Here is a 23,441-nt window from a genome sequence, read left to right as displayed (position 1 = left end):
TGTAGGAAACCTAGTTTCACTGAAACCCCACTATGCTCCCTGCAGTATGTCTGGAGCTGGCAGTTATTTTGCCAGTATTTGGACCAACCATTACTTGAAGCATGAACCACTCATTACTTACTGCATGAAGGGACTCTCTTAGTAAATTCCTTTATTTGAACTCCTTCAGTGACAGAGATTCACTACTACATGAGACAGGCTCCTCTTGTTGCGCAGCTCTAACTACTGAAGCCTGCTTCTTTTATGTGGAGTGAAAAGTTACTTCCTGTGTTCTCAAACCATAGATTTTTGACTTGTAGCATATCAGAATAGTTCTACACCTTCTACTTCAAAGAGTGTGTGTAAAGAAAACACTTTAAGGGCCTCTAAAAATGTGAACAGTTATTATTATTATATTAAAGTCATGGGATTATATGGTATAGTGGAGAGAGCATCATATTTGGAGGCAGAAGGCTTGGGTTAGTTCTCTTTTGTTGTATTTGAATCTGGGGAAACCTCTTTTCTCAAGAGGGTGGACCTTGTTTTTTCTATGCTTAAAATGATGTGGTTAGACTTGATAAGTCCTATGCTCCTTTTAAACTCTATATTCAATGATGGACCTTGGTTTTTCTATGTGTAAAATGATGTGGTTAGATTTGATAAGTCCTATGATCCTTTTAAACTCCATATTCAATGATTTAATCAAAGCATCTTTCCAATGTAGGAACTCCTGATGGGGGTCATCTCACCTCTTCTTGAACATGTACAGTGGCAGGGAGCTCACTGATTAATAAATTAGACTGTTTCATTTTGGACAGATTGTTTTTCTTCATGAGTGACAGAAGCAGCAGGTAAGTAGGTTATAGAAGTGATGGGTTTAGAGGAGGGAGAAAAAAACAGAGAAAAACTTTCTAGATTATATTTTGTGATCTTCAAGAACTTGTTCGGGGATGTTGGGTATGGATTTCAACTATTTTCTCTTCAACCTTGAGAATGGAGATAAAAATATCTCTAGTCAATCAATAAGCCTGGGTTCTTTACTTCTGGAGAAACATAGATTGTTCAGGGGAAATAACCTTGCAGTTGGAATTAGAGGAACTGGTTGGAATGACCTCTCTGCTACTAACCATTGCTCCATGAGACCAGGCAGCAACCTACTTCCTTCTCTAGATCTTAGCATCTTTAATTGCAAAGTAAGAGGATTGGAACAGGTCAGAACTATAACTGGAGAAGAAGGAAGAGGGTATGGCTCCAGAGGCAGCTACTAGCACAAGGGATAACACACTGGCCTTTGAGTCAGAAAACTCAGAGTTCAAATCTAGCTATAGACACTTAGTAGCTTTCTTACCTTGGGTCAATCACTTAACTTTTGTCTATCCCAGTTTCTTCAACTGTAAAAGGAGAATAATAATAGTGCCTATCTCTCAGGATTGTTGTGTAAAGTGCCCTGAAAATCTTAAAGTGCTACATACATGATTATTATTATTATTATTGCAATGAAATTTAGAGGATGTGATCAACTATGCAGTCTTAGTTACCAAATTTTGTACTTAGTTAGCAGTAATAGTTAGTGGAAATAGGAACTTTTCAGATGGGGCTTAAAGAAGGATGGAGGTTTAAAGATTTTAAGGGGGACTGTGAATTTTATAGATATAAAAATCTTCCATTAAGGAAACTTCTTTTATTAAAACAGATTGATGCCCATTCCACAATTTATATTCTTAATGAGTTATCAGGGAGTGCTGAAAGGATAATTAGTTATTTGTCCCATAGCCTGCATATTTGAGAGATCAGTTCTTTGTTCATTATTTGACACAATCTCTCTGTGAATTATTATTATAAAGATCATTGTGGTCCATTCCTCTTGAGTGGAACAGATATCTCCAATGGTTAAAAAGTGAAGGCCATGCAGAATGTAGATCCAGGTATGGTTGTCTAGAGGTTAGCCTGGGAAAGAACATTTTCTGGGGTCAGTGCCAATATCAGTAGGCTGTTCCCTTTTGTCCTAGAGATATAATCAGCCCTTCCGGAATGCTTGGAGATCAGTCTGTGTACTGTAATTCATACTTTGGGGAGTAGATTGGAGCAGCTGATGTAATAGACCAAGCATTGGATGAGAGATCAGAAGACCTGGATTCTGGACCCAGAGCCATATTTGACTTTCTCTGTGGCTTGGATTAGTCCTATTATTTCTCTGTGTGTAGTTCAGTTTCCTTATGAGTCAAATTTGCTAATAATTTCTACCCCCTCCCCACTCACAAGAGCTATTGTGAAACACAAATGAAGTATTAAAGGATATCCCAGAATTGTAGAACCTCAGGTTTTAAAGAAAGATTAGAGGTCTCATCTTAAAATCTTATTCCAGTGGACATTCTAACAGCCTGGCAAATGACCCATGTTCCTCTGTTTCAGGACCTCCAGTGCTGGAGAGCTCCCTTCCTTAGGGAAGCATTCCTGCCCATTCCATCATTGGAAACCTTTAATCTCATATCTAAAGCTAAGATATTTTTTGTTCTTTTGAGCTGAAATCTGCCGTCAGATGACTCAGCCATCTGTCCCATTGCTCTTGATTCTGCCCGTTGAGACCAAGCAGAATAAAACTAACTCCTCTTTCATATGACAACCTATCAAATATTTGCAAACAATGATCTTATCCCCCTTATTTATTATACAAAGAAGATTTTGTTTGTAGCCAAGGTTCCAGCTAACATTAGGATGGTTGTACGCATACTGTTGGCAAATGGACCTGAGGGATTCTTCAAGGTGATCTGTGAATCACTTGTGTGTGACTGTATTCTACTGAAGATATGTCAGCCAGAATAATGGACATAGGTAGGGATAGCCATTTGGCTCTGAAGCTTTTAAATGACCATAAAGATTTAATTTTTATTTTTTTATAGAACTCAGCTGAAAGTATGTTAAAATAATCCTAACCTCTGAAGTAGGTCTCCCCAGTGCAACATGGGAAAAAGAATGGTATAATTAATGATTTTTATATTACTTTTCAGGTTTCTAAAGCATTTACAATAACTATGAGGCAGAGCTAACATTATTAACCCAATTTTACTGCTGAGAAATATAAAGTTCAGAGAATTCTCTGGAGTCACACAGCAACTAATTATTTGAATCAAGACTTAATTAATTATTTGAATTAAGACTTCTCTCAGTGCAAAGCCAATATTTTGTTCCTCTTACAAAATCAGAATCATAAAATTCTAAAGTTTGAAGATATCTCAGAGGCTCACCAATTCAATTTGTTTCTCTATCCAACTTAATGGCCAGATCTGGTAATTCCCATCTATAACCCCTACTACTGGGGATGCTGATACTAGTGGATGACGGGAGCTTGGGATTCTGAGCAACACTGGACAGAAAGCTTACTGGGTGTCTGACTCAAGTCTGGCACCATTACTGTGAGTCCTTGGGAGTGGGCAAGGCCATCAGGTTGCCTAAGGAATGATGAACCACCCAACTTGGAAATGGAGCAAGTCAAAGTGTATGCTACTCTTAGCAGTGGGGTCAGGCCCATGGGATGGCTGCTCTACTTCCAACCTGGGTGAAATAAGGAGACTTGGTCAAAAAAAAGTCAACTCTTCTAACTTCCTCCGCAGAGGAAAGAATCTGCCATCAATTAAAGTAGCCATTTCTACTTGTTAGATACCACACATTCATTAGGACATGTAGTCAAAATAGCTGACTTTGATTGAGTCCTGGCTGCTGTGTTTTTCTAAATACTCTATCTACTATACTAGCCAGATAGCTCCTAGCAAGCCATTCATTTCTCTGAGTCTCTGTTAAATGCAGATGATAGTACTTATATTGAAATCAAAGAAAGAGGAAAAAGACTCTTAATTACCAAAATATTTCTAGTAGCTATTTTTGTAGTGGGAAAAGAACTAGAAAACATGGATGTTCATTTCTTTGGGAATGGCTGAACAAGTTATTGTTTACTAATGTTACAGAATATTATTGTGCATGAAAAATGACAAAAAGGTCAGCTTCAGAGAAATCTGGAAGAACTTGCATGGACTGATGCATTGTTATGAATAGACCCTAGAGAACAATTTACGTAACAACATTATAAAGAAAATCAACTAAAGAAATACTTAAGGGTGCTGATCAAAGACATGACTAATTGTGAATTTCAAAGGACCAGTAATAAAGCTTTGTACCCATTCTTCACAGTAAGGATGAATTCAATATGACATAATTTCAGGCATGGCCAACATGGGGGTTTATTTTGCTTGATTATATGTATATTTGCTAAAAGGATATTATTGGTTTTTTTCTTATATTTTAATATGGGGCTAAAGGAATATAGGAAGGTTTACTATAGTTACCAAAATGCAAATAAAAAAGAAAAAAGTAAGAAAAGAAGATCAGAAAAGTATTTTTAAAAAATATTTGGAAGAGATAAAAGAAAGGTCAGTAGGAAACCCAGACAAACTGAACAACTTTGAAAATAACATGGAGAATTTATTAAATACTTGGAGATAGAATTAAGCTATTAGTAGTGCTGATTCTTTGCTGCTTGTGCAGTCATGTCCTGTTCCTCTTTCTACATGAAAATGCTTATCTCATTTAGTGTTTAAATTCAAAATTAAAAACAACCACCATCACCACCAAAAAATTAAACAATGAGAGGCTTAGATTAGACCTCTAAAGCCTCTTTCAGATCAAAAATCTCTGATCATATGATTTGGATTCAGGAAGTTCTTGGTTCAAATACTATCTCTGATTCATATTAATTGTATGATTATGGGAAAGTCACATAAGTTCTCTGAGCCTCAGTCTCTTCATCTGTAAAATCAGGATAACATCTATAGTGTCTTTATCAGAGAATTGTTATGAAGCTTTAAAAACATGCATAAATGTGGAAATATATATATGGGAGAATTGCACATATTTAATATATATTGGAATATATGCTGTCTAGGGGCAGGGGATGGGGGAAAGGAGGGAAAAAATTTGGAACCCAAGGTTTTGCAAGGGTGAATGTTGATAACTATCTTTGCATGTATTTTGAAAGCAAAAAGCTATTATTTTTAAAAGCATTCATAACAAGGGTTTTTCAAATGTCCTGCACCAGTATTTTCCATGACTTGGTAAGAAAATTCTGTCAATGAAGATGGGTACCTTGTTTATAACCTATACTTTTGGGAATTGCCTTGGATGGAGATGGGATAGAGTTAACCTATTTAACAAGAACCATTCTCCATAGTGTCTGACCAGAGTCACATGGCCTATATAAGTGAAAGAAGTAGGACTCTAAGATTAGCTCTTTTGCCTCTTTTTGTGTATCCATCACTTAGTACAGTGTCTGGCACATAATAGGTGCTTAATACATGTTCACTGACTGACTGACAACCCTCTATCCATTGTGCCTTGATGCTTATAACAAGAACGATAATAATAGGAGAAGGAAGAGTAATAATGAATATTAGACCTGGGTGAATAAGATCCTGTCTCAAACACTAAATGTATGACTCTGGAAAAGTCACTTAAGTATCTCCCAATCTGTCTGTAAAATAAGACAATAATGACATATACACATAAATGTATATATATATACATGTACATATATGTACCCATGTATGTGTATGGCAACTAGGTGGTGCAGTAGATACAGCACTGATCCTGGACACAATTTTGTCTTAGATACTTGGATATCTAAGTGACTTTTTTGGATAAGTCACTTACTCTTGTTTGCCTCGGTTTCCTCATCTGTAAAATGAGCCAGAGAAGGAAATGTCAAACTGCTCCAGTATCTTTGCCAAGAAAACATAAAATGGGATCATGAAGAGTTGGACACAATTGAAAATGACTAAACACATACACATATATAATGTGTTATATGTCATTTGATTAATGATGGTGTTTTGCAAACCTTAATGCACTATAAAAATTAACTGCTATTATTATTAGTTATCATTATTTAAACTCAATGATTTCTATCTTCTCTGAGTCTTGCTAGTTGTATCATCTTGAAGCTTATTTATTAAAGGTGATATCTCATTCTAGACAGCTAGATGAGTCAATATATAGGGAGGTGGGCCTGGGAAGACCTGAGTTCAAAGCCATCCTCAGATACTTATTAGTTTTATGACCCTCAGTAAATTACTCAGTTCCTTCATCTTTAAAATGGATTGGAGAAGGAAATGGCAAATGATTCAATAACCTCATTAGGCATATTCATAATTAATAACAATAACTAGCATTTATAACATTTTATGTTTTGCAAAATGCTTTACACAAATAATTTTTTTTATTTTTCAAAATACAGCAAAGATAGTTTTCAACATTCACCCTTGCAAAATCTTGTGTTCCAAATTTTTCTCCTCTCCCCACTTCCCCCACCCCTAAACAGAAATCCAATATAGTTTATCATGTGCAATTCTTCTAAACATATTTTCACATTTATCGTGCTGCACAAGAAAAATCAGATCAAAAAGGGAAAAAAATGAGAAAAAAAAACAACCAAGCAAGCAATAAGAACAAAAAAGGTGAAAATATTACATTGTGATCCACATTCAGTCCCCATAATCCTCTCTCTGGATGCAAATGGCTCTCTCCATCATATATCTATTGGAATTGGCTTGAATCACCTCATTGTTGAAAAGATCCAGGTCCATCACTGTTGATCATTGAATAATCTTGTTCCTGTGTACAATGTTCCTTTGGTTCTACTCACTTCACTTAGCACCATTTCATGTAAGTCTCTCCAGGCTTTTGCAAAGTGCTTTACAAATATTTGCTCATTTTATCCTCATAACAACCCTAGGAGGTAGGTTCTATTAAGTCTTTCCATTTTACAGATAAAGATACTTGATGCAGAGAAAAATTAAGTGACTTACCTAGGATTAGATAGCTAACTGCAAGTGCTTTAGATTGGATTTGAGCTCAGGTCCTTCTAATACAAATCCAGTGCTTTGTCCATTGGATCACATAACTAACTCTATATTCATAATGTCACAGCTAGGAAGATTTTAAAATTAGAATATTAAAAGTTAGAGCTGGTAATGACCTTGGACTATGCAATATCAGATGTGAAAGGAGTCTTAGGACATAAAATGCCAGAATTTGGGTTATAGTATGTCCGAATTGAAAGGGACTTTAAAAATAGACTGTGAGAATAAAGGGGGAGAGAAGAACCTTAGAATACAGAATATTAGAATTGGGAGGGACCTTAGAACATAGAACTGAAGAGATCACTTCCTCATTTTAAAGCTGAGTAAAGTAACAAGCAGAAATAAATAATTTCCCCAGTTTCTTGAACCTAGGCAAGACAGGCAGCCATTTAGATGTAACATCTATGGTTGTGTTGGAGGTGAATGAGAGACATTGAAAAATATGACTTTTTAAGAAATAATTCCTTATATCTTTATCACTAGAAGGTTCTGCTCTCCATGGTTTTATAGCTATGTGCTTTGTGGGAAGTCAAGTGACCCATATCTGCTTGGAAACTCAGAGCCTTTGATGGACAGTGATATTATATGGAGGAGGTAGACTTGAATAGATGGGTAAAAATTTGGATGGGTAGGGAGTTGAGAATTTGAGCCATAGCCACATCAGCATTAGTCATCAGTACAGACCACTTGGAATGGAAACACTGGAGGAGGGAAGTTTTTCTCCACATATAGTAGCTAGGTTTTTTTTTGTCCTCCTTGACCATGGTCTCATCCCATAGAGTTACCGTGGGAAGAACATCATCCTTTCAATACTTTGAGGCACCATATTGGGAATGGATAGAGAGATAGAAACAACTTAGTTCCTGATCTCAAGAAACTCACAAGCAAAGGTACAATGCAATGTATTTATTTAAAAAGCATGATGTAAGGTAGACTGTGGTTAAGGATAAGGAGAGACCCAATGCAACACATGGTAAATCTGAGATCTGAACTCAGGTTCTATGTTTCTTAAGTTTAGTACTCCAAAATCAGGAGACCTCCCCTCCCCAACTACTTCCAAGTAATCTCTGGGTTTAATAGTCCCTGCATCTAATCTGATTTCATTTACTGTTTTGCGTTGCTTTCATTTACATTATTGTAGTAACTATACATATTCTCCTCCCGGCTTTACTTACTTTGCTTTGAATCAGTTCTTCTCACGGTTTCTCTGAATTTTCTCATGAATATTCTTTTTTCTGGCATAGTAAGATCCCACTATATTCATATATCATAGTTTTGTTCCACCATTCCTAAATTGATGGGCAATCCATTTTATTTTCAATCTTTTGCTACCACTAAAATTCCATATTAATATTTTTGGTATATATGAGACCTTTCAATGTTGTCTGTGACTTCCTTGGAGTTCATGCCCAGTAGTGGGAATCTCTGGGCCAAAGGGTGTGAATAACTTAGGGACTTTTCTCATAGTTAGTTTCCTTTTGGGGTGTGTTGATAACTGATTCTGATGTTTTGGGTGGGGGGGGTGCTGGAAGAAGGGGATCTCTTGCCGCAGCCCAGACAAGGAGCAGCTATGGACAAGATCCTGGAAGCTGTGATGCTATCAACCTATCCTATCAACGTGAAGCAAGGGCTGGCACGGCGAGTGATCGAGGCAGCAAAGCAACCCATGGACAGTGCACAGTGCTGGGCCATGCTGGAGCTATCCACCAAGCTCTTCCTGGTGGGTGACACAAAGTTCAAGAGGGAGATTGGACAGGAGGTCCTGGAGGTCTATGGCCGATACCACCTAGAGGCCTTTGTGGAGTTCTTTAATGCCCATTTCCTCCTGACTCTGCTGCAGGAGGGTTATGGGACCCCCGGCCACCCCAGCCCCTATGTGCTAGATTATGTCCAGTTGGGGCTGCAGTTCATCCCTGAGGGACCACCTGCTGAAGGTGTCTTTGCCTTGCTCCGCCTGGAAGTCCTGAGAAAGGTGTGCGAACGGCCAGGCCCTAGACAATGTGCCAAGGTGGCTCGCCTCCTGAGCCAGTAACCCACGCTGCATTCCAGATGGCAGACACCGGTTGCTCTTCTGCCAGCAGCTGGTCCGCTGCATTGGACAGTTCCAGTGTCTGGCAGAGGGGGAGGAGGGCATTGTGGAGTTTCTTGAGCCATGTGAATCGAGTGAGTGGGCTCTTGCCTAAAATTTGGAGGGCTCAAGCCTCATCCATCCTGCTGTCCCTGAAAGAGCTGTTTGCCATCATCTCCTCCACAGGTACTAAGGGTTTGGAGGATTTGTGAGGAGGGGGCTGGTCAGTGGGTGTAGGAAGATGTGTTTGTGGGTAGGTGTCTCAACCTTAAATATATACTGGAGAATGTCAGCACTACAGAGGACCTCTCTAGTCTAACTTCCTTCCATTTTGTTATTTTATACATATAGAAAATTAAGGGTCAGGGAAGTGTGGAACTTTGTTTCCCAAGTTCTCACAGCTTGCTTAATAAGCTTTAAAGTGCAGTGGTCTTCATTGTTGTTATTCCTGACAAAGTAGGGTAGAGCCCAGTATTCAGACAGTAAAGCTTCTGGCCTCAGCTCTCCTATATTGTGGGAGGCTCATGAAAAAGGGTACAGGTTCAGGTTCTAACCTGTCCCCATTGCTACCTGGTCAATGTCTGCTATTCATGGCACATTCAGTGTGACATGGACCTAGAAGGACCCATAGGTAGGCAGAGCATAGATATAACAGCTATATGCACATGCAGCATATGCAGATTAAATGAGCATAGATATAACAGCTATATGCACATGCAGCATATGCAGATTAAATGCCACGTGTATACATACACAACCTTTATTGTTTAATATATGTCAATATTTGTAATAATCATCAGAGAAAAAAGGGCAAATACCAGATAAACACACACCACATATAAATTCAGCATACATATGCAAAACATAAATCTATACAAACAGACATATATGCAAGCATACATATAGATACTAAATTTGCTGCCTTGATTTCAAGGAATAGCAGCCCTTTCTGTGTCTATGTATGCAATGTGTATGTGCATGTGTATGTGTGTGTGTGTGTGTGTGTGTGTGTTCACTGGAGAGACACATCATCATAAAGCATTTCCCTATGCTAGACCACTTCCACAGTCCAGTTCTCCATCATCTACCTGCCTGAGGTTTGCTTTCTCTGCAAAAAACAGAGTGGTAGGGAGGAGGAATACAGCACTTAGATTCAGGAAAATGAGTTTTAATTCTGCCTCAGCATTTTACTAGCTCGGTTTCCTTAAATGTAAAGGGGGGATAATTATAGTACCTATCTCCTTTGATGGTCATGTGGACAAATAAGATAACCCGTGTAAAGTGCTTTTGCAAGCTTTAAAGCATCATATAAATGCTATTTATTATTATTTTTATTATTTGGAGACAGGTAAAGCTTTTCTTTGGTTTTCTCCCTGGAAGGCCTGCTTAAACATCTTCATACATTTTCATGACATTCCCCAACCACATCCTCTGTTCACCAGGGCCTGGAAGATAAATGTTAGTATATGAGTAAGTGGTACACTTCATGGTTCAGTGCTGTGTGAGCTTCATCTATCAAGTTAGATTAGATGACCACAAATATTCCTTTCAGCTGACATTCTATGCTCTGGGCTCCTCCCAGCTCTGACATTCTCTGTTCTAAAGTCCCTCCCAGCCCTCACATACACCTTTAAACTCTACTTTTCTATGACCCTGATTAAGCCCTGTCAGTACATGTGACTTCAGCATAGTTGGTGGGGAGGAGATGGGGAGGTTTGTAGCCTAGATCCACTTGGAGGAGGAGGCTACTATAGATATCAGGTACCCTTTAATTCAGTTAACTAAGCATTTAGTAAGTCAAGGAGGTAAGTAAGTAGATATTGCTTGGGAGGCATTTATTGAATTAGGGAAGAAGGATCCAAAGACAGGGAGGGAGAAGAGCTTACTTCTTTCTTCCCTCTTTCCTGTCACTGGGGAGCAGGGACGGGCTGGGGTCAGGGGGTTGGGTGGATATCTCGGGCCCAGCCACATTAAGCTCTGGATTCTGCCTTGTTCTCCAGAGGAGCAGGAGCCTCCCTCCAATGCCCTGGCCAGCGTTGTCCAGTATGTGCCTCTAGAGCTTATGGATGGGGTGATCAGGAACCTCACCAATGATGACAGCATCTCAGATGCCCAGATGATGACCGCTATTAGCAGGTAGGAAACAACAGCAGGGAAGAGGGAGCTGCTTCATCATTCCTGAGTTACAGAGAGGGCTTTCTGAGTTTTGGTAGGGGTTGGGAGTGGGGACAGCAGGAGGGATGAGGTGAAGACGAACGGGAAGCAGAGTTGGGTTTTTTTTCTCTTGATAGGTAGCCACAGCTACTTGGATTCAGTATTAGTCACAGCTCTATCACTTACTGATTGAATAACTTTGGGCAAATCACTTTTTCTCTCTAGAACTGAGTTTCCCCTTCTGTAAAACGAGTCAATATAAGTTGATCCTTAAGTTGTCTTTTGGCACTAACATTTTTGGGGTCCATATTTCTATTTTGCCTCTCTGGTATGAGGCCAGTGTGTGATAATGGGATTTTTCACAGGCCTGTGCATATTTATTTAGATTCTGATGAAGTTTGGGTTTCTCCTGTCTTCTCTAGAGCCCTCCTAATATTGAACAGACTGCTTCATTTAGTAATGAGACTATCATTTCTCACGGTCTTCAAGCAGAAGACTATTCATCAGGGATAATATAGAAATCTATTTTTGGATATGAGTTAAACTAGATGTTTTTCTAAGCTCTGTGATTCTAGATAAGAGTACTAGGCCTTTCCTGATCCCTCCTTTCCATCCCCCATCTCAATTATTCTTTAGAGCTTTCCCTTCTCTAGGTTAATGAGATTATGATATTTGTCATTGCAAGCACACAGGCTTGGGTTTAAAGCCTAAAAAAAAACCCACCCTCAAAGATTTTTGTAATTCCTTCCTGAGACAATTGTCTAGGCTGCCAATAGAAATACCTGGATATGGCCAAGCTTCTTGCATGGGTATAGAACTTGAATCAATCTTCTTTTATAACATGATTAATCTGGAAATATATTTATCATGATCATATTTTTATAACCTGTATTAGAGTGCTTGCTCTCTTGGGAAGAGGAAGAAGAAATAAATTTGAAACTCAAAATCTTTTAATTAGTGAATGTTGAAAACTATCTTTACATGTTATTGGAAAAAATATTATTAACTGGAAAAAATAAATAAAAATTTAAAAAGAACCTGAACCAAAGACTATATATTATGATTTTCTACAAAATGACTTGCTTATTATAAAGATAGTCACTGATAATTCACCTTTGCATAACATATTCAAAATGAGAAAATATGTATAGCAGAATTTTTTATGATAGTTTTTTCCAAGGACATGTAAAAATAGTCATTCACCTTTGTAAAACCTTATATTCTAAATTTTCTCCTTCTTTTTCTCTTATTCCCCTCTCCCCAGACAGCAGGCATCTTTTATAGGTTAAACACATGCAATTTACAGTAGAATTTGAATAAAAAAAACCATTAAGGTATAGTATGATACTTTACTCATTAAACTTCAGTTATCAGTCAATCCTTAATTTCTTCTATTTTAAAGAAAATGCTAACTTTTCCTCTCACTAATAATTTTTACACAGCTTCTTAATACTTGAAACTTAGTTTTTATTCTGTTGCTGACCATGGGCCCTAAAACTTATTTCTGACAGTTTTCTGCTAAAAACAAGAAATAATCTCTCCTTATTCTGTTCTTTGTATTTTTCCTCTTTGATGAGCTGAACAGAAAGATCAAATAATGGCCATAATACATATATTGCAATTAGAACAACAAAGAGAAGAAAACATAATTCCTGGGTAATGATGACAGACAAATTTATGAAATATTCAGTATTTTTTAAAACTTAGTGTCCATGGGGCTTTTATTTTCTCCCTTTTGATCTCCTTGGGGTGTGGGTTTTATAGTGGGAGTATTGAATCAGCCACTTTTTCTTGCACATTTCTAAATTATTTTCCAGAACGATTAGACCAGTTCACAGCTCCACTTACAGTAAAGTCTTCCCATAACCACTCACCCCACCCCCGATAATATGACTCTTGTCATTTTTTCTTTGATATTTTGCCAAGTGAGGCAAAACCTCAGAATTGTTTTCATTTGCATTTCTCTTATGATCAGTGACTTGGATCATTTAAAAAAATATGGTCACAGCTCATTTGAAATTCTTTTGAAAACTGATTCATATCCTTTCATTATCTTCTGGAGAACATCTCATCATCTTATATATTTGTGTTTATTCTGTCTTTGATATCAGACTTTTATCAGTAACATCTGATACTGAATTGTGTTTTTTCTCTATTTGATTTTTTTTTAAATTTTAGTTTCATTGATTTGATTCATACAAACCCCTTTTGATTTTATATCATCAAAACTGTTTTTGTCATCTCCTCTCTTTTTTTTTTTTGAAATTCTTCCTGTAGCCATATTTTGAAAGATACTTTTTTTTTTTTACTAGTATCTTTTATATTTCTTTGAGGCACCATGACATAGTGGATAGAGACTTGGCCTCAGGGTCAGGTACTACCTCTGTGAAAACCTAATTAAATCATTTCACCTCTGTATGGCTCAGTTCCCTAATCTATAAAATGGGAACAATAATAGCACCTACTTCCCAGAGTTGTTGTGATGAAGATTAAATGAGATGGAGGGAGGATTTACTTCTGGTGGGAGTGAGAGTAAGGATAACAATTTAATTATATAACATTTGGCTCTTATAAACCAAAGTTGTGGATACTCCAGATATTATTATCTCTAATATATATATATATGAAATAGAGAAGAAAACTGAAGATGAGAGAGTTTATGACTTGCTTATGGTAACACAGCTAGTGAGTCTTGATCAGCTGTGTGTCCGACTTCTGACTTCTTTCTATTGCACCACAGAACCAAAGTAGGGTTTTACAAGCCTTCTCTGCTTTAGCTTTAACATCTCATAGAACTGGTCTTAATGTGGCAAGGTCAAGGCCCCTCCCCATCCTGGTCCTTCTTCAAGGCATGATTTCATTAGTGTCCTTCCTACTTTTTCTCCCTGCTTTTCTCCCATGCTGGGCCCCTGAAAAAGGTGAGGAATTCCCTAGCTAGAGTGTACCTGACAGTAAGGACTGATGGTAGATGCTGTCTTCTTTCCCTAGCTCAAGGGGCTGCCCATGCTTGCTTGGTTCCATCCCAAACTTTATCTAAGAGCTGGCGGGGCTAAAAATAGAAGCCCTAACTCAGCAGCCCCTTTTCTTCTGGATGCCAGAAAGAGGGAAATTCCTCAGGGGAAATAGAGTAATCTCCTCCCCTTCTCTTTTATTCCCCTAGAAAAGTAATTAAGGATGCTTAGGGGCTGAGATGCAAAGTATGAGAAAATGCATTAAAAGCCATTGGCAGGGATTCAAATTCAAGCCAGATTCTTCTCAGAGATGAGAGCAAGGAAAGAAGAGAAGGTGGAAGTAGCATGGGAGAAGGAGAGATGAATGGTCAGAGCCAGGGTCTGAGGCTGGGGTCAGCCCCACATCTGTTTTGGGATCCTATTCCTTTGTGGCCATGCCTGCCTTTGTTTAGCAGAAATGAACTCTATCAAAGGCCCTTAGGTACAAAGGGAAGGAAGAAGTACGTAGGGATGGAGTGAAGTAAGATCCCTGTTTACTACCTCCACGTAAAATCTTGGAAGCGGGGCAGCTAGGTGGCGCAATGGATAGAGCACCAGCCCTGAATTCAGGAGGACCCGAGTTCAAATCTGGTCTCAGATCCTTAATACTTCCTAGCTGTGTGATCCTGGGCAAGTCACTTAACCCCAGCCTCAGGGGGAAGGGGGGAAATCTTGGAAGCACAGAGTCTTAGTATCCTAGAATCATCAACTTGTAGGAAGCATTAGTCTATTAGAAACAGACTTATAGATTCTCCAAATCTTGCAAACTCAGAGAATCTGAGAAAAACAAGAAAAAACTTTGCAGACCTTGAAGTGCCATAGGAATAATTAGGAACTTTAAACACTTATAATTAGGAACTTTAAAGCCATCATGGACTCTTAGAAACATAAACAGTCAATAAGTATTTACAAGCATCATGATAGGTGCTGGAGATGTCCTCTGGGACCTAACATTCTAGCAGGGAAATTCTGTGTGAACACATAATTGTATTAAAAATGGACAAAATAATATAGAGAGACTTGGAATCTCAAAATAATACAATTTTGTAACTGAAAAGGACTTCAGAGGCCATTTTGTCCAGAGAAAAAAATGTCTTCTAGAGACATAGTCTTCTAACCTTTATTAGAATACTTCCAGTATTGAGACAGCTACTGTGGCAAAAGGCAGCCCATTAGGATCACAGATTTAGAGTTGAAAGGGACTTCAGAGGTCACCTCATCTGGCCCCCACATTTTGCAGATGAGGAAACTGAAGCCATGGAGTTTAAATGACTTGCCCAAATGAAATACCCAGCTGTTAAGTAGCAGAGCAAAGATCTGAACTCAAGCCCTTAATTCTAAATCCAGTATTCTTTCCAGGCTCTATACTTATTCTCTAGAACACCTATTGATTGGTTACTCTTGATACTTTGTATGAAGTCAAATAAAGCAATTATTCTATGCCCCCAGAGAACTTGTGCTCTGCCTGGGGAGTATAATTTCTTATACTGTCAGTCCAATAGTCTACAGATATTTTTTGGAAGTCTATTTTATTTGTTCATCCAGGGAAAAAATGCAGAATATGGATATAAAGAAAACGATTCTGGAGTGCGAGTCAAGAACACTGGACTCTAGTCTTAACTCCCTATTGATGTTGAACCGGTCCTTACACCTCTCTGGGTCACAACTTCCTTATCTATAAAATAAATTTTAATTTTTTTTGGTCATAACCTTCTTTGATAAAGAAGCCTATAGGTCGCTTCTGAGAAGCATTTTTAAAAAAATAAATAAAATACATAGGATTACATAAGAAATCAACGACACTGAAAATATATAAAATGCTTAATCTTAAGTATTTTATTTGTATTTTAAAATTTTTATATTTTAATATATTTAAATTTTAAAATTTAAACTCTAGATCATGAGCCCCAGGTTAAGAATCCCTGAAACTAGATGGCCTCTAAGGTCTCTTTCATTTCTAACAATTGTTGCATCTTATATATATATATTTGAGCTCCTACTATATGCTAAATCCTACGCTGAAATAGTTGGGTCATAAAATTTTAGGGTTAGAAGGGACCTTAAATATCAAGTAGCTTATGACTTGATAAGAGAATAAAATAAACTGAATTAGGAAAATAATATACACAATGACTATGTAAATGAAAGAATAGCAAAACAAAATTGAATGCTGTTCCATTATAAATAACAAGGCTTGGCCCCAAAGAAGGGGTATAAGGAGGCATTTCCACTATCAACCCCATTCCCCACTGTGAATATGGAACACTGCCTATAACATAGGACATTTTTGATATATCAATTACATCTTGCTAAACTTTTTCTTTCTCTCACTTTTATTCTTAATTATAAGGGTTGGCACTCTGGGAAGGGTGGGAGAAGAGCTACAATGGGAAATGAAGGTGATGTAAAAACAAGGGATATTAATGCAAATTTATTTTTTAAAGATCTATTAGCCCAACTTCCCACAACTTACACAAGAAGAAACTGAGGTTCAGAGATGAAGCAGCTTGCTCAAGACTAGAAGTCAGGACTCTTAATCTGATATTTTCTTGTGGATGACAATATAAGAAGTATTGACCTTGCCTTTAAGCAGTTCACAATCCATTATAAGAAAAGGACATATAAGTATGATTGAAGGCAGACTAAACATTAAATGCCTGCTGTATGCAAGCAGTCTAAGGTACTGGGGAGAGAAAGATAAATGAGTATCCAGTGCTAAGGTCCCTTCTGGAAGGCTCCAGCTAAAAGGCTCCATAAGCTTGATAATATCTGTAATGATTGCAAAAGCACACATTTACTTAGTTTATAAAACATTGTCTTCCTATCACCTCTTTTATGGAGGAAATACAAGTATCATTGTCCCCATTTTATAGATGAGGAAGCAAGACCTCAGTGGGTTAGCTGATTTACCCAAGACTCCATAGCTTAAGTTAGTGCTGGAACCAGGGTTCTAATCCCAGTCTCTGGCATCGAGTCTCATGCTCTCTCTACTGTATCATGCTGCAGAACTGGTTTCCTGGGGGCTAAGAGCATGTATTGGGATGACCAAGCCTCTCTCAGGGCAGTGACCTGGAAGATTGGGACCTGGCATGGTGAGGAGCTGGCATCTAGTGGGATGTGGATGGATCTCTTCCATGAGCCTGACTCTGGAGTTTGGGATTTGGGGGAGGTGGCGAAGGGAGTGGATGGAATGGCCTGCCTGCAAGAGAGGACATAAGGGGTGAACGTAGAACAATGATCTACCCCTTGGGCCGACCATGGAGTTGGAACTAACTGTAGCCAAAGTAGCTGGTTATCTAGATGATTTCTGAACACTGACCTGTGCCTTTTTTTCTTTCCTTTTAATTTAAACTTTCCTAACTCTTTTAGGATGATCGACTGGGTATCTTGGCCCCTGGGGAAAAACATAGACAAATGGATCATCACGTTGCTAAAGGGCCTAGCAGCTGTTAAGAAGTTCAGCATTTTGATTGAAGTTTCTCTCTCCAAAATAGAGAAGGTCAGCATCCATTCCAAACTCCCTCTTAGGACCCGGGGCAAAAATCCCATTGCAAGGGATCTGGGAAAAACTAGACCCATTTGCAAAAATGGAGGTGGCCTTGACAGGCTTCATCCACAGTGGGAAATTGTGTGCTTTAGTGAGAAGAATCCTGGACTGGGAGTCAGGAGACAGGCCCCTAACTCACTGTGGGATTGGGAGCAAATCATTTCTCTGAATTTCCTTTTTCTCATCTTTGAAATGATGAGGTTGGACTAAATGATCTCTAAACTCCCTTACAGTTCTCATTCTCTATGATCTAAGGTTCCTCCCAGTTCTGATATTCTATGTTCTAAAGTCCCTCCTAGCTCTGACTTTCTGTTTTAAGGTTCCTCCCAGTTCTGACATTCTGTGTTCTAAGGGCCCTCCCGGCTCTGACATTCTCTGTTCTAAGAGAACCCTGTTCTAAAAGCCCTTCCAGTTCTTGACATCCTATGTTCTAAGATCCCTCCCAGCTCTGACATAGTGGGTCCGAAGGGCTCTCCCAGTTCTGAGATTGTGGGTTCGAAGGTCTTTCCCAGCTCCGACATTCCATGCTCCCAGCTCAGACATTCTATGTTCTAAGGCTCCTTCCACCTCTAACATTCTGTGTTCTCAAGACCCTACCAGCTCTGATATATTCTGTGTCCTCAGGCCCCTTCTAGCTTTAATACAGTATTCTAATTTAAAAGTCTAAGATCCCTTCATGTTTTAACATTCTATATTAGATAAGACACAAAATTCTTTGCTCAGTATTGGGTATACAAAGGTAAATATAGCATAGATCCTATTCTGAAAGAACTTACAATCTGATGGGAAAGATAAGGACACAATAACTGTAACACGAGAGAGAAAGAAATGAAGTACAAAGGAAAGGTCTCTCTCAGCTCTAACATTCTTTGTTCTATGCTCTCTTCCAGTTCTGACATTCTGTGTTCTAACAGTCTATATTCTAAGGTTCCATCCTGTTCTAATATCCTTTGAATCTGTGAGTTCTCCATTAAACAGCTGTGTGCACAGAGGCACCCTTGGCACTGAGGGGGAGGTGGAGACTAGTAAGAAAAAGTCCCCTCCTCACACTCCGGACTTCTCCACCTCCCTGCCAAGCAGCCTTCTCACCCTGATGATGCCTTCACCCTGCGGCTCTCTCTTCTGATTGGTGAGTCTCTGGCCCAGTCCACCATTTCATGAGGTGCCCAGGCCATGCTTACTTCACTGCTGACTCCACTCCTTCCTCTCTGGGTTTCTTTACCTCCTCATCAGCAACAGGCTTGTTCCCTTCTCTTCACTCCTCCTCCTCCAGTTCTCCAGCTCCCCATTAATGCTGTCTTCTTCCATAATAGTGCAGGCTCCTCAAGGATCGGGACTGTCTTGTATTTGTATCTCCAGCTCTTAGCACAGTGCCTGTCACATAGTAAATGCTAATAAATGCTTGGGTTTCTCTCTCTGTGTCTCTCTCTCTCTCTCTCTGTCTGTTTCACTCTTTCTTCTATCTCTGTTTCTCTCTCCCTTTCTTTATTTTCTTTATTTGTCCTCTTTTTCTCCTTCCTCTCCTTTCTTCTCTCTCCTTTCTCTCTCTCTCTCTCTCTTTTTTTTTCTCTGAGGCTGGGGTTAAGTGACTTGCCCAGAGTCACAAAGCTAGGAAGTGTTAAGTGTCTGAGACCAGATTTGAACTTGGGTCCTCCTGAATTCAAGGCTGGTGCTCTATCCACTGCGCCACTAGCTGCCCCTCTCTCTTTTCCTGCCTTTCTCTCTGTCTTGCTCTCTTTCTCTGTCTCTCTCTGTCTCTTTCCCTCTGTTTCTGTATCTCTCTGTCTCTAACTCTCTGTCTCATTCTCTCTTTCTCTGTCTCTATCACTCTGTTTCTGTCTCTGTTTCTGTCTCTGTGTCTTTCTCTGTCTCTGTTTCTGTCTTTGTCTCTCTATCTTTTTCTCTCTGTCTTTGTCTCTTTCTGTCTCTGTCTCTCTGTCTCTCTCTCCCCTCTCAAAAAGCTTAAAATTTATTAGGGTAGTAAGTATATAGTAGTAGGGTGGTAAGAATATAGACATGAACTTGATTAGTAAGCTCTACTATGAGCTAGGATGTGATAAGGGCTTTTAAAAGTGGAACTAATCATTATAAAAAATTCTGAGAAAAGAGAGAGCCCTTTAGCTGGGGTATATGAGGGAAGGTTTCTTAGGAGTGATAGCCAGTGGAGGCTTATCTAAAATTATACAAGGGCCATGGAGACCTCAAGGTTAACAGTTAAGAAGTGATTACACAGTAATTAGGTACAGATTCAAAACAGCTGCTTACATGTGGCACTCTGAAGGTCCTGTGGCCACCCCACTGCCCTTGTCCTTTATTTTTGTCTAGGCCATCACTCAGAGATCAATTTCATGAATAGTTAATCACATGGTATAACATATAAACAAGAGTGCATATTCATAATTATCCCATGTTCTGTCAATGAGTCTTCATTTTTACTTCATCATAGTCTTCATTTCCACACTGTACAAGGTCTAATGGGTTCTCCAAAGGTAGAAAGACTTTGGGGCTCCACTATTGCCCATGCCTGTTGTCCAAAGGCTGACCTGGCTAAGTGTGGACATTAGGGAATGAAGATTTTTGATCACAGCGATTCATGAAGAAATAAAAGGTATAGTGTCATCACCAAGATTGAAGTAGTGGCAATACAAGGAAATAATAATCAAACAAGTAAGATGAAAAAAAATCTTCTTTAGAGGGTATAAAATCCAACCCATATCCCCATAGGAATCTCCCATATAACCAGTATTCCTCCAGCTTGTACTTCAAACCTTCCAGTGATCGAGTATGGCCATAAATTCGTTCATTTCCCTTTGGAAAGCTCTGTTAGGCAATTAGAATAAAATGTCCATATATTGAACCTAAATCTTCCTCTGTACAACTTCTGCCCATTTTTCCTAGCACAGGAAGATTCTTTCTGAACACTATTACTTTTACTAAACTTGTCTTAGCTTTTCAAAAAAAATTTTGGCTGTCATCATGACTCATATTGAGCTTATGATCTTTTTCATAAGAACTTTTGTCCAATCAGATTTTTGCCGTTTTGTACTTTAGAAGCAGTATAGTTTAGTGGAAGAAACTTTGAACCTGGAGTCAGGAAGTGCCTTCATTGGCATTGAAATAATGTAAATCAGATGGGTGTTCCATCAATAACTTCTACAAGACAATGGTAAAAAAAAATAATATTAAATAACAGGAAACTAAGAACAGATTCCTTGAAGATTTCATTGGTCCTCCCTTAAATTGACACTAACCGCTTAGTTACTATTCTTTAGGTAAAGGACATTCAAATCTACTTAGATATATTCTCTTTTAGCCCATATGTCTTATCTATAGGAATAGAATGAGACACTTTGCTATATGCTAAGTTTATTATGTCTATGGCATTCCTAATCAGTCTAGTCACTCCATCAAAAAAGGAAATAAAATTAACTTTTCATGACCTATTTTTGAGAAAGCCATGCCAGCTCTTTAAGATTCCTACTCCTCTTTCTTAATAATAATATTCCAAGATAAATATATTAAAAAATAATGAAATTGTCTTTTAATAATGCTTCTTGGAATTTTCCTAGGAATTGAAGTCAGGCTCATCAGTCTATGGTTGTAAAAACCTCAGCTGGAGGGGTAGGTAGGTAATGCAGCAGATAAAGAACCAGCCCTGAATTCAGGAGGTCCTGAGTTCAAATCTAGTCTCACACTTAACACTTCCTAGCAGTGTGACACTGGGCAAGTCACTTAACCCCAAGTGCCTCAGCAAAACAAATAAACAAACAAAAACCCTCAACTGGGGGATCCTGCCCCATGTACAGTATAGGTTTCAGGACATATTTCTGTAGATAGATTGCCAGTATAGTGGCTTACCTTTCTGATACTGGACAATATCAAAGCCTGTGTCCTTTACATCTCTGTGAAAAGATGAATCCATAAAAGATTGCAACATCTCAGCTTAGAGTATTTGGACCAAATAGAAATTATAGTAACCAAAGTAAATTTGGTTTGACACAAATGAGGAAAAGTTAATGTGTCCACAGTAGATTATATTTCAGGCAAGCAGGGTCTATGCCAATGAAGTTTTTGATTTTTTTAAAGTAATTTTTAAAGAAAGAGGTGATTCTAGCAAATGATTGAATGTGAAAACATACTATAAGATTTGCCACTTTTCTTGGAGTTATTTATCTTGGAATTATATTTAAGTCTTCCTTATGTAGTCAAAAACCAAACCAAAAAAAAAATATTCTCTTCCCTGATTTTGAAAATGGGAACAACATTTGCCTGTCTGTGGTTTCATGATACTTTTCTCATTTCCACGATTTTTCAAAGATCACCAATAGCAATCCAATACTCCTGTCTGCCAGTTCCTTTAATATCCTGGGATATAGGTTGGCTGTACCTGATCTCCTAAACTCCATTGTTGGATTCAACTCCCCATTAATTTTTTTTATTGTCTTCCAGTCAGATTATTTCTGGGGAGAAAAAATGAAAATATAGTAAGAGTTGAATAGTTCTGTTGATTCTCTGTCCATCTATGGACCTATCCACCTTGAGCAATGAGGATCCCAACCTCCCTTTGGTCATCATCTTCTCAAAAGAGTTATCAAAGCCCTGTCTCGGCTTTAGCATCTCAGAGTTTGCTTTTTTGGAGCTCTGGTACCTTTGATGTTAGTCTTATTACCTTCTAATACCTTACTACTCTTTTGTATTCATCTTCGGATACTAGCCCTTGTTTCATCTTCTATATACATCTTTTAAGAAATCTAAATTGACCAGTGAATTCATTTCCCATGCATCTATGTCAGTCTTTTTAATAATCCCCCTCTTTTTTCTTCCTGCTTGGAATAATTTCTTTTCTTGTCATTGGAATATTATTCTTGAAAATGCCCCATCTTTTGTGGGCTATCTTAGACAGGAGTAATTTTATCTTACCTATTCTTTATATAGGACAACTAGGCTTAGTAGATAGGGTGCCAGGCTTGGAGACCTGAATTCAAATCTAGCATCACACACCAGTCATGACACTAAGCAAGCCACTTAACCTTGTTTGCCTAAGTTTCCTTATCTGTAAAATGAACTAAAGAAGGAAATGACAAATCATTATTTTTTACTAAGAAAACCCCAAATGGAGTCATGAAGTCAGATATGACTGAATAACAATAACTTTTTTTATTAAAATTCTTTGAAATTTTTTTCTCTCCAAATAGGAGGTATGAGACTATAATTTTTTTCTAGACTTTATCATGGATTCTAAAATCGGTTAGTCACTTCTTTCTAAGATATCCCTCATTTTTACTGCAACAATATTATTTATCATCATCAAAGCCTCCATCTTTTCAAGAGTGAAAAAATCATTCAGACAATTCAAGAATTTCTTAGTTGTTCTGCTTTTGTAGATGAATGCTTCAGTAAATGTTCAGGAACTTGAATCATTACTACATCATCATTCTGTATGAGATTTGTTATGTTTCCTGAATTCCTCATCTATTTTTTCCATTTGTTCTGTCGTTGTATATTATAATATATATCCCACACATAGTATTGGTTCTATTCTTTCTCTTATTATCTAAATTCTCTCCACCATTTTTCCTCCTGCCCCCTGTTTATGAGATTTTTTTCAAAAATGATATTCTTGAAGTATTGAAAGGTATCATAAGCAATCCAAAAGAGAAAAAAATTGTAGCATTTTAAAAAGCTTTTAAAAATCTGTAAACACAATGAAAGAAAATATAAATAGTATATTGCTTCTGTAGCTATGGATTCTGCATAATTTGTTAACAAACAAATCATAAGTCAACAAGTATTTA

At 38.1% G+C, this 23,441-nt stretch overlaps 1 protein-coding gene across 1 annotated transcript in view; it reads left to right on the top strand.

Moving 5' to 3' along the window:
- Positions 1-23,441, top strand: part of USP35 (ubiquitin specific peptidase 35) — a 62,549-nt gene that overhangs the window by 4,491 nt on the left and 34,617 nt on the right. The window contains 6 exon segments of the mRNA XM_074303970.1: positions 704-830; positions 8,420-8,910; positions 8,912-9,046; positions 9,048-9,141; positions 10,956-11,091; positions 17,469-17,598. Coding sequence (XP_074160071.1) covers positions 8,458-8,910; positions 8,912-9,046; positions 9,048-9,141; positions 10,956-11,091; positions 17,469-17,598 — 948 coding nt within the window. The 5' untranslated portion in view covers positions 704-830; positions 8,420-8,457.

Source organism: Sminthopsis crassicaudata, chromosome 3 (genome assembly GCF_048593235.1).
Source record: "Sminthopsis crassicaudata isolate SCR6 chromosome 3, ASM4859323v1, whole genome shotgun sequence".
NCBI lineage: Eukaryota > Metazoa > Chordata > Mammalia > Dasyuromorphia > Dasyuridae > Sminthopsis > Sminthopsis crassicaudata.
The sequence above is the reverse complement of the archived record's forward strand: the minus strand, read 5'-3'. Positions and strand labels throughout refer to the sequence as shown.